Here is a 12,586-nt window from a genome sequence, read left to right on the forward strand (position 1 = left end):
ACAGTAGGTGGAAATTAAACAGGATTAATTAATTAAACCCGAACCCCAATCTTTTCTGTGCAAATTTTCTGATGAAGCCAGTTGATCTGGAGAACAATGTGTACATTTGCTATGCTCTGACTTCATTTTCAGCTATAAACTTAAATATTTATGATAATGCATTGCACCGAGATATAAGATACAATCTACTAGACACTGCCTGCATTTGCGGAAGATGGGAGAAGTAAAAGATTAATCAGGAATGGAAATGAAACAGGATTGGAAATTGGATTACTGGTACCATCTAAGTAAAAAGGGCTGTCAGAATGGAGCTTAAATGTCATGAAGACATTTACTAGTAAATTGTGGTCTATTATCCAGTGTATCTTTATTCAAAAGCATTAGATCAATAGGCAATGTAAAGTGCCAAGGTGTATAATGCTAACATTTACATATTGCTTTGATTTTGGAGGAATAACTGAACCTATTTTTGTTTCCTCTATCAGAAAAAAATCCTGTGGAAGCAAAATTACCGTGGTTTAAACAGGCACATGAAATGGAAGAGACGAGAACAGTCTCAGAAGAACCAACGTAAGTACATTGTCTTTTACAATGAAGAAATATTTTCGGCATATTTCGCAGATCCTCTGGAATGAAGCTGCTGTGCAGTTTGCTTTGACAGTTGGCCCTCCCTGGGTGATGGGCTGGGTTGTGAGCTGTTCCTAATTTTACATCTCAAGAGCTTTGCTTCTGGAGCTCCTGTTCTGGATGACACAGAGCTACTCTATTATAATGGCCCTGTATCATTCAAGCAACTCAAAGGGATCTTAATTTAGCTTAATTAAGCCCTGATTAATGCGTGTGGAAACATTTCAGCAGATGTAAATGAAGTAAACTCAGTTTTATCCCAGTCTTTGCTGTTACCTCAGGAATGTAGTGGTTATATTAAAAATTAAGAGGTACTTTGTAGGGTTGCCAGGATTTCCTTGGGGGGTGAGACCAGCATATAAAGAAAGTGAGAAAAACCTGCTGATCTCTGAGCTTAGCTGAATCTACGGGGAAAAGTTGTGACATTTTACACGTGTGCATGTGAAATAACATCTGGATTTTGTGAGTCCCCTTGAAAGCTGATGGGGGGTAGCCTCACAACATTTAAGTCCCGGGGATGAAACTATAACTTGAATCCAGCTGCACTTGTTTCTGTCCCTTGTATGTCACGGCATCTACACAACTGCTTGTATCTCCTGTGTATGTTTCATGTATATGTTTAATATATTCAACATATAGTGTGTAACTTTCTCGAAAGTAGTAGCTTTCTATAAGTTTTTCTTGAGAGATCTTGGACATTATTGTGTTGTGCTTAGCTAATTAGTAGCAGTGTTAGTTTAAAATAATTTAGATGAGTTTACTGAAGTTACTTTGGATTTATATTGCTCTGAGAGCAGAGTATGCCCCATAATTTCTTATTTTTCTTCCTCCATCTAGCTATTCCTGATTTTTGGCAGACATGCACCAACAGGTGTGATCACGAGTAATAAAATCTTTACACCTGCACTGACTCACAGAAGGAAACCCTTGCCAAACAGGTGTTTGCATAGTTATGGTGACTGTACTTTTAACTTTTCACTGCTCCAGCCTCTCAAGTCAAGTGTCAACCTACTGTGAGCAGTTATTTCACTCTCCAAATTGGTGGCCCTGGATTCAGGCAGGGTAGTAGCAAAGATATAAAAATAGTGTGGTTGTCAAAGGGGGTGATGCAATCAAATGTGCATGTTGAATGTCAGCATATCAGAATGAAAGTATATGAGGCCTCCTCTAAAGGTGTTTCAGCATGATGCTGTAAACAAAAAGATCTCTAGCAATACAAAATCATGTTGTGGCCACTGTGAGCTGATGTGGTCTCTAGGTTTTTAGGATTCTTCAGCAGCAGACTGACAGAACAAGCAGACGGCAGAAACACAGCACACTAGTTCAGAGTGTATTTAGACCATAACAGAGCTGAGCCAAAAACTTGGTAATGGATTCCCTTATACCTTGTCCTTACAAAGCAAGCAGTTATTCATGTCTCCCTAGACATGACCAATGTATTCCATCACAGCCTCGCAGTGTGTTTGCGTTCTCAGTGCATGTCCTGTCCCAGCTGTGCCACTTTCTGGATCTTTTTTTCTTCTTCGCTTACTCTGGAGACCTAGATGTTCTTCATTTTCATTTGTGGTTCTAATCCTGTCCTGGGATTCCTTCCCTCACATTTTCCAGAAGCATCTTCTACTAAGTCTAAAAGGTTTCTCCAGCCACCTCTTGCTGCTGACTCTCCTCTGCCATCCTCTTTACGGAGGTGCTGTGTTTCCTAGTCTGCTACTCTGGGCTGTAAGGTTGCAGCCAAATTCCCCTTTAATTTCGTTTTACTTGTCTTCTGCTGTCACCTGCTCTTACATTATTCCTCTAGGGAAGGTTGTAGGTAAGAAGAAATGAGAAATAACTGATGTCTGACTCCATCCCTTTTTGCAGATTGCCTGTTGGTCGTGTGGGTAGTGGTTTGGAAACAGAGCAATTTCTCACTAGATGCTCTAAATCTCATGCCCTAACTGCTCCTGTGTTTCAGCTGGAGTGAGGCTTTTGGGTCAGGGTTTAGGATTAAAAAAAAAACCCTGTAACAATAGGTTGTTACTTCTTCCAGTGTAAATTATAACAAGATTTTGCTCTGGTTTAAATCTGTTTAATTTTTTTTCCTGTAATTTACACAGTGCACAGTGATAACTCCTAGCCCACCTCTGCCTAGCAGGAGGCTCATGATTTCCTTGGTAAAATGCCATAACTTCTAATTTTAGTTATTCTCTTGTCATCCAAACTTAAACCACAATGTGAAGTCCCAGCTTCTAGTCCATCCTTTTATTAAAACTGTCTATGCTTTCGTGTGATGTTTTAGTTGATAATGAATAAGAGAATAATGGCAGCTGTGTTTTAGAACCCACAAATGATGGATACGCCAAAAGTAGCTTGTGAAAGATAAATACTTCTGCTGCTGTGGTCTACCACGGCTGGTGTCCTGAATTTGCATAGAGGGGGAACGTTCAAAAGCTTCTTTTTTTGTGCTATTAGCAAAATAAAAAATGACTGCCCTTAAAGTGAGGCCAAGAAAAATGTAAGCCTGACCTTTTTAGTTTTTAGTTGTGGAATGTGATGACAGTTGAAACCAATCATTATTCTAAATGTTCTTCCCTCGAGCCTTCTTAGTTACAGTGGGATTCGCAGAGAAACTCCGGCAAGGTTTTTGCATCCTTTTTATTAATTGTAAGTTAAAGAAATAGACACCTCAGCTGCCTTTCCCTGTCATGGCTTAGGACAAAACTAAAATGTTTTCAAAAGCTGATATATTTTTTCAGCAACCTGAGCTAAAATGTAATCACTGGCTTTGTGGGGTTGAATGCGAAATGTGGTGTCTGTCACAAAGGTTGCTGCTCATTGCATTTGAGTCATTTTCACAGAAACGTCCCCATTGCTGCTTCTCTGAAAGTGGGCTGGTGATTTTGTCCAACACGTTACACTAGAGATTGATAAAGCCTGGCAGCGTGGTTCTGCTTGAAGCAGGCAAGAGCGGTGCTTCAGGAGGGGAGGCTGCCGATGGCGTGGAAGTTCTGCCCCAGCAAGCAGCCAACATTTTAGATGCTTCTGCAAAGTTTTATCCAGGCCCCTTGGCGCTGGAGGGTTGGACTGGAAATATCACAAGAGCAGCCTTTTTTTCAGGATTTAGGCATTTCCTGTCTTAACTGAAAGCAAGAACTGCAGGCATGAGGAAAATAATAAAGAAGAATATTAGGAGACAGCAAGTTTTCCAAGTCTTTGGACAGCTGCGGGAGGCTGCGCTGACTTCGGTTTTCAGTTCAGAGATGATTTGGTTGGGTTGGGCTGTTCTGTCCCAGTTTTATCATCTGTAGTTTAGGTCACTGCTTCATTTTCCAGGTCATCCTACACAGGCTTTTTCAGAGTGTGCCAGGCGAACGCACATTTCCCTTAGCGATAAACTGGTAACGCTGCAGCATGGACACACTTTCCACTGCGTATAAGCGTGTACGTCATTTATAACCGTGCAAATTATTATAGGAGAACTTGATTTCTACATTGCACTGAGAAGAATGACTGTACAAAAAGGCTGATTGTGAAAAGTTGTGCTCAGATTTGCATTTTTCCATTCTTTTCCTTTTTTTAATCAGAAGAGGAGTCTCATCTGCTAACTTAAAGGTCTCAGAAAATTTTCAGAGTTACCACCATCCTATCCATTCCATTATAAATTCCTGATGCTCTGCAGGGCATCATAATACAAGTGCTTTTATGCTTAATTCTGACCTGAGACCACTCTGAGTGTGTGCCCATCAGGGGCCAAGTGAATTTGCTTCAGGGCAGCACTGTGTCTAAAGCATCACCAGGTGTGTGATGTGAATGTCACTAAGTAAATAGGTACGTATCTTCAGAGGCTGATGGAGTTTGCTTTAATGATCTGTCACAGGCTTTGTTTGTGCATAGGCTAAATACAGAATAAAAATTAAAAAATCATCTGCATGAACTCAGACTTCACATATGATGCCAACATCTGGAGCTTTCTCCCTGTCCAGTCAGTTCCCTGCTCTAATTTTGTATTAGCAGCCTCCATTGGCTTCTGTTGAAGGTAATGAAAGGGTGACTTTAACATGGTCATCCTTTGCAAGGTACTATAATTTAGGATTTTAATAGCTAATTGGTCAAGTGACTAGTTTAGCCAATGCCAAGGTAGAATAAAAAGTATTTGGGGTCATTTTTTTCATCTTGCACTTCACTGAAAAATACCAGACACCAATATTCAACAGGAAAACCTCAATTATAATATAGACTTGCTATAAGTCAAAGAAAAAATGCTTAGAATTTTCTGAGTTTCTTTAGAAATCGATGGGTTGCTGAATGAAAGGATTGCTGTGGTTCGAAATTTCCTTTATACAGAATTTCAGAAGAATGCATCACACATTAGTTTTGGAATGTTTTAATGCACTCAGCTAACAATACACAAAGCTGACACTAATTTCTGGTATCCTGCTATCATATTTTTACCAAAAAAGTTATTTGCTTTCAGACTGTAAACTGTTAGGTGCGGTCAGAACACCAGCCAACCCTTTTCAACTATAAATGTCCATCAATTTTACGTTTTCCAATTAGGTACATAACTACGAATGGACTTATATGTTTTTTCACTAGAAGGAGAGGAAAGGCATAATTTTGTTAAGCCTATGCACAGTGGCCTTGGTCCAGTAAAGCACTTAAACACAAGTTTAACTCTGGACACTCTGTTGACTTCAAAGAACTGCTAATACGCCTAAAGTGAGGCACACGCTGAAGCTTTTTGTTGGAGGAGGGCGATTTGGCCACTGCTGCCCTGGGGAGCTGGCATGGCTGTCTTCGAAAAGACTCTGAGATCCGATGTTTCGGGGTTAAGCTGCATTTATCTGCTGGGTAAGCGAAAGCCTTTGCAGCTCCTCCAGCTTCTGTTCAGTTACAATTTGTTATCAACAGCGTGTGGGCATTGACCCTGCCAGCCGTGCTGTTGGACTGGATGGGCTGTTGGGTTGCACCAGTATGGCATTTACTCAGATTTTATCCCTGCAAGACACAACCATCCACCGTTTCGATAATACTTTTCTACTAAAAATCATTCTGGTGAGCTTTGACATCTTTATTTATCTTCCTAGTAGAGTTGTAAACGTATTTCATCAACACCTCCCTAAAGAATAGCCAGTTACCTCATAACCTCCATAGGCAAGGGGAATAGTCATTTCCACAGGAGACTGTCCTGGGGTGTGTCCCAAGTACAGCTTGAGTGACTCCCCAAGGCCTGAGTTAGAGTCTCCTAATGGGTGACCCACTCATCTGGTCTTTCTTCTGTTTGATTCTTCCTCTGTATATACTGGCAAGAAGTCACTGGCTCAAGATGATAAACTGTCCACAGAATCAACCACATGGTGTTGACATTTTTCTATGCTCACTGTGTATGTAGAGCGTAAATACCGATTTCTGTCTTGTACATCTGTTCTTATATTGGTAAGGGCAGTTTTTCTGCTGTAAAGGGAAAGATAATTCTTAACCAAAGATCAGGAGAAAATCTTGGAATCTTAATTTGGATTTTTCCTTCCAGAATATGTTGGTCAAATACATACTCCTGCATCTCCCATTTGTGTTTTGATCATCAGCTGCATTTGGATGTATAATAAAGAGCAACCGCAACCTTTCGAAAAAATGACACATGAAACTCTGTATTTGATTTCTTAAAAATTGTACCCAAGAGCCACTCAGGATGACTTTATTAATGAAATTCAGCCCCTTGGCTCTAGTGCCATTTTGAAAATTACTATCAGATATTAATGTGACCCTCAAAGTCAGAGACTATCATACACTAAAACCTCCTTTTATTTAGTAAATTCATGATCTGTGAAATAAGATTTTACTATAGCTCATCGGAAGCATAAATGCTTTCTAATAAAAATGATGGATTATAGACTGAGCCGGTTAGACCTCTTTATTGAAGACGAGAGGCTTCTTACAAGATGAAACCTGAACAGCAGCCTGCGGTGTGTGCACGGGAGATAGTGAGGTTTGAAAAGTGCTTTTCCTGTGCCTGGTTGCTGATTATTAGTATGACATAAAGTGATGGCCTCTCTCAGATATAAGCAGACTGCAAATATACTTTTGGCATAAGTCTACATACCTAGGGGGCTATTTTATATTGTGTAGATAGGTCTTCGTGAAGTTTCTCCTTTTTTGCCACTGAGGGACTTTGAGAAAATATTTAGGTGATGTCCTTTTTCCCCTAAAAAGGATACAGCTTTCCCTGTTCCTCGTGATGCTTTCTCCTCTTTTCTTACATCTTTTTGTTTGTGAATTTTGAGAAAATGTCTGGGATAGGGGGCAAGTGAAAGACTTAAGACGTTTGATTATGCATTCTATTTAAGTATCAAACAGTGTTATGTATTGTCTGCTTTGTGTGCAAACACACATTTACGTGTTTTAGCTACGTTTAACCGTGCGCAAAGAGGCACAATTACATGGAATAAAATGACAGTGTTTCTACTGCGCTGTGATTACTTGCAGGTTTATTCCTGAACCCTGGTCTCCATGCAGTGCCACGTGTGGCAACGGCGTCCAGGTGCGAGATGTGAAGTGCCGAATTCTTCTTGCGTTCACTCAGACTGAGGTTGAACTGCCTGAGGAGGAATGTGAAGATGTGAAGCCACCAACAGAACGAGTCTGTCACCAGGCGTCCTGTGACAGCGATCCTGTCCCCGTTGCACCGGAGTTTTCACGTGCTGAAGATGGCAGTGTGATTTACGACTGGGAATATATTGGTTTTACTCCTTGTTCAGCCACATGTCTTGGAGGTACATTTATTTAGTGACTCATCCTGAGGTGCAAGAATATGGTATTGCTTGACAGTGTTGGGTCTTCTGTTAGTGTTACCCTAAATTATTAATATTTATATTGATCTGTAGGGAAGCATGCAGCTTCAAGTTTTAACTTTTCCTAGGTTATGCATAGAGTATTTCAAACCACTTTGTTTCCTTTATATCCTGTGTTCAAACATTGACTTTATTTGGTTAAGTAAGGTGCAAGAAGTTGTTGATACAGCAACTTGCTTTAGTCTTGTTGCTGCAGGAGTCTTGGCTGCCAGGCAGTTGGTAGTGCCAACATGTTTAATCCCTCAGTGATGGGCATGTTAGGTGATCTTTCTTTTCCTAGGAACTGAAAGTGTGTAGTTTGGAGTTAAAATTCCCATGTTAATTATTCCTTATCTTTCCAAATGCCGCCATTTTCTGCAGTACAGTAGGGATGTAAAGTTGTAATTACGCAGACTTGTTTTCTGTCTGACTGTCACGAAGATCAAACAGGAGTTTGTTTAGGTCTCGGTATGGTATATCACTCTATAGGAACTCTGTGCCATACATCTGTCTGCAAGTAGTTACACACATTCCTTTTTGGATGTAATTGAATCTCCCTGTCGTCCTAAGTACATGTTACTAGACAAGGCTGCTGGTGTTGCCACTGCACACTGTGCTTTGGGACCAAACACAAGTGAGTTATGAAGTGTTAAGGGGAGGCAGCGGAATTGTGAACACACCTATATATGACAGGACTGATGACATCAGTGGGAAGTGAAGACAGTTGTACCCATAGAAGAAATAAAAAATATAGCAAAAGGAGAACAGAAACAATCAGAAGCAGAGAACCAGTCCAGAGCTCAGGGAAAGCAGCCTCCTCTGAACTATACACCAGGTCAGACCTCGGAGACGGGAGTTGGGAGGGATGCCCTAGAATGCCATCAGTTGGGTGGTAAGTGGCCGATAAGTGCCTCCTTTTTCATTTATTACTGCTGTTCGCTGGTGAGGTTGATCCATGGGAACAGCAACACTCATGATCACAAAATCTGATGCATCGCATTCTTCCATTGTCATCAGTGGGCATTTTCACTGGTAGGGTAGAAGGGGTTGTAGTCCAAGTATATACATACAAAAGTGACATGGTACTGACAGCTATTGTGACTGAGTGTCTGTTTCTTCATTTTAATGAGGGTATTGTTTTTAGAAATAGGGAAATGGTACTCTAAAGCAGAAACACTGCTTTCGTTACTAGTGAATTTGTAGTTCTCTTTTTCATAGCACAACTGATTTTTGAAACGTACAATCATTTCACTGCTGTCTTAAATTCACCCTGCTACATACAACTTTTTAGCCAACACCTTTGTCAGAGGTGTTCTAAAACTCACAAGTTTTTGAATTTTGAGGACATCAGCAGACATCTAGTCTGAAATAATCTCTAGGCTCTGCCTGCTATTGTGTTTGTGCATGTTTTTGTTGTTTGCATCTTCACATGTTCAGTTTGTCCATGCAAAAATATTCACATAAAAACTTGCAGCTGGAGTGCAAGGGACCAGTAATTTAAGGAGCCTGTACTGAAGACATTAGTTTCATTTACTGACATGAAGGAACTTCAAAATGACTGATGAGCAGAATCCCACGTTCCTGAGGGAGCGGAGTGCGAGTTCTGTTGTCTTCAGGCCCTTCCATGAAGTTGTGAAGTTGCCTGACCCAGAATTGTCCATTGGGTGTTCCTAGTAATCGAACCATTGGTTTGAAATGCAGTAGAAATGATCCATTGAAAGAAGTTTGAAAGAAAAGATCTGGTTGTGTTCTTGAGAACTCTGTGGTATCACTGGTACTATGTCTAGACATTTTTCTCTTGTGATGCTCCTGGGAAATGTGGGAAGTTGTCAGGATATTTTATCAATGAACAGCTTCAGAAGTCCCTGTGCTGTTATGGTATTTAGGTAGCAGTGATTTTTTCCTTCTATCAGTTCTGGTCTTCTTGCTGCTTGGCAGAGGATTTCAAACAGACCAAAAATTACCTGCCGATAGTTTTAAGGGAACCAGACATGTCTTCTGTTTCCAACTTATTGCAATGTACTGACTAATGATCTCACTGTCTACTATTTTTTCCATTGTGTAGTTCAAAGGAGCCGATCCATTTCTGCTAAGTTTTATGTTCAAATCTCATTTCAATTAGATGAACTCTTTCATTACAAGAAATAAATGTTGTCTGAGTTTGCAATATCCCAGTGTAATGTAAATTATATTAGGTATTTTTCTCTACTATGTATGTATCTAGCAGTGGCTATTAAAATAAATACCTCTGGATTTCTGCATCCTCGGAACTCCCTCCCTCCGTTTCCTGGTGCTCAGCTCTCTCTGGATGAGGGAAACGTCTGCAGGTCTAGGTAGGCTGGAAGCTTTATAGCCACTGTTTGAGCAGGGACTAAATCTCTGTTTCAGCACTTGTCACTCACACCTTTTTTTTTAAATCCTAATACAGACTAGACTTTTAATTCAAGCTCTCCTCTGGTCCCTCTCCAAAGCAGATGTAAAAATGCACATGGAAACATTGTTTTTGAGTTATTGGAGTTGCAGAGATAGAGCAATCTGCAAGGCATTATCAAACACAATCTTTACTTGCCAGTTCATCATATGCAGCAGGTTCTAGAGCATTAGCAACAGGAGTCTTTGGCCATTTTTGTGTGTTTCTGCACCAAATCTGCGTGGCAGAATATTGGGTGCCATAAATCTTGCTGCTTTTGAGGACTGCTACGTTGTGTTACGTCTGTTAGTGTAGCTAATGCTACTTTCATCAATCTTTCTACGAATCCAATAAAAGTTGTCCAGACTAATTGAGTCAGATGTCCCCTTTAACATCCATAGGGGAGTCCATAACAACTGTGAAAGCTAAAGATCTATTTTGTATTCAGTGACTGAAAGAACCCCCAAGTGAAAACAGTCCAACTGTGTGCTGGGGGATATTGGGTTTTGTCCTTATTTTCCCACAGTGTTTGTGCTTTGGTGGTTTTGTTTGATTTTGCAATCTGAAGAACTTTCGCACTGATGCGAGAGCCCCCAACATAAGTATAATTTTCATAATATTGTCAGTGAGAAGTGATAGTTATTATCAGAATAAATTGTATACCTGAGGAGAAGAAATGTTTATCTTGTAATCTGTAGTATTTCTTTAATATTGTCAATCATTTAACTACTCTGCAATATTTTAAAGAGATGTTTTCCATTTAAAAAAAAAGATAATCGAACATTTTCTGGGTCCCTCTTTAAAAATACTTAATTTCAAGAGACAGATTTTGGTATTGCGGTGTAATCAGTACTATTTCTATTCTATATGCTTCAAAAATTATTATTCAGGCCTCCCAAAGTCATTGTGTTGGCTTAAAAATAATGAGATTAAATAATACATACGTTATGCGCTTCCTGTTGTTTTCTCTGTAGTCTGTGGCTTTGGAAGCTTTAGGGTGCAGTCAAGTTGTGTTTTCAGGCTTTTGTCTGCACCATAATGCCTAAAAGTTTACTAGTTTATTTATAAGAAACCTGAGATTCTTAGAAAACCAATGGATTCTAGCCAAATTTAAGGACTCTTAAGAAAAACAACGAGCATTCTGAGACTCACATATAAAGTTGAGAGCATTTGCAATAGTGTTGTAGGCAATTTGGTAACTGGTTGCTCCTATGACTGGTTCCAGTAACTGCAGACACCATTTGCTCTTTTACAGAAGGAATATAAATAACATTGCCAGTGTCAGTAGATTTACAGAGGCTCAAGCATGTGTAGGACTTGGCATTTCTTCTGAGTTATTTTCAGCTGATAGTACATCATTTTAAGCACTCACCAACAGAGAATATCTGGTAGAAATAAGTGACTGTCCTTCATCTTCCAGGTAGAGAGAATAGATCCACCCTCCCACCATTCGCACGACAACTTTCCACCCCCATTTTTCTTGTGCTCTAAAAAGGACAGAAACGAAATTCTGGCCTTTTTTTCAAGTGTTCTGATCTTTTAACACAGCTTCATGCCGTGTGTGTTTCACTGCACAGAAAAGCTCGTAAAAGAATGTAAATGTATGTGGTTTGAATGCTGGGTTAAAATAGAAAATATTCAATTTCACTGAATAGTAGGATAATTACTACAATAGTGCATCAGATTACTTTAAAAATACTTAGTGCTCCCTGCTGCATACATAATGTTTTAGTTAAATTATCTACTATGTTTATATTATAAGCCAAGAAAGTCATACATATAAAACTTTGCTTGTTTGAATAATAGATTTTTCCATTTTCCAATTGACATAGAATAAGAAATTTACCAGTGATTGAAGTTTCCAACTAATGGAAAATTATAATTGGGGGTGAGAAATCTGGTTAATTGTCAAGACATTCTGACAGTTAAGTTCAAGCAAACGCTGCATCCATTAAGTGCGTGTTTGATTGATCAATCAAATCGAGTCCTTGAACTGAGAACCAAGGCACAGGAATGGGGTGCGCGGCATGTTAACAACTCTTTAATATCTGTTTTGTACTTATCCATCGAAATGGTACCATTTTTCCTTCAATAAGGAATCATGAATGCAGTTTGTGCCCTGTAGTGAAGTCAAATGAAAGATCCACCGCACGGTGATGTTTGCTCCTGGTGACACCATTAAGCTGGGTGGGTCCTGCTGCACGGCCGAGGGGCTTTCATGGCCTCCAGGTGGCAAGTTGCAGTCAAAACCTGTCACCCGGTTATGACATGCCCTTTGTTCATTTGCCTGGCCAATTTAGCTTTTATAATGCTGAGATAAAATGTTCCCATGGGGTTATTGCCCACTTAGATGGTCTGGAAGGAATCTCATTTCATTCCCCTCCTTTGTGTGAGGTATTAAGGAGATGTTACTTATGACAAGCTGTTTAGGAGCAACTTCACCTCCGAGGGTGGTTTTCCCACAGGAACACAGTGAGGCCAGCAAAACCGAGGGCTGGTAGCTTCGGGTAGATTTTGACTTAAAAGAGAGATTCTATTGATGCTTGATATGGGCTTGATTGCTTGTCTCCTAATGTCATTCTGTTTCTGACAGAAGACACTTTCTAAATCTTGATTTCTCTCCTGTAGACAGATGTGCATTTCCTATGCGAGGGGACAGGGAAGCTGCTCCTGTTAAGCATGTGGGGACCAAATGGACAGAAAATGTTTGATTTCCTTGGTTGTCAGTCTGGAGTAAAATACT

General features: G+C 40.0%; 1 protein-coding gene across 3 annotated transcripts in view; it reads left to right on the forward strand.

Moving 5' to 3' along the window:
- Nucleotides 1–12,586, forward strand: part of ADAMTSL3 (ADAMTS like 3) — a 176,489-nt gene that overhangs the window by 126,841 nt on the left and 37,062 nt on the right. For all 3 annotated transcript variants that reach the window (XM_082060787.1, XM_082060789.1, XM_082060788.1), the window contains exons 15-16: nucleotides 486–570; nucleotides 7,090–7,376. In XM_082060787.1, the coding sequence (XP_081916913.1) occupies nucleotides 486–570; nucleotides 7,090–7,376 (372 nt within the window). The remainder of the gene's footprint in view (nucleotides 1–485; nucleotides 571–7,089; nucleotides 7,377–12,586) is intronic.

This window comes from Streptopelia decaocto (assembly GCF_964273445.1).
Source record: "Streptopelia decaocto genome assembly, chromosome: 9".
Lineage (NCBI taxonomy): Eukaryota > Metazoa > Chordata > Aves > Columbiformes > Columbidae > Streptopelia > Streptopelia decaocto.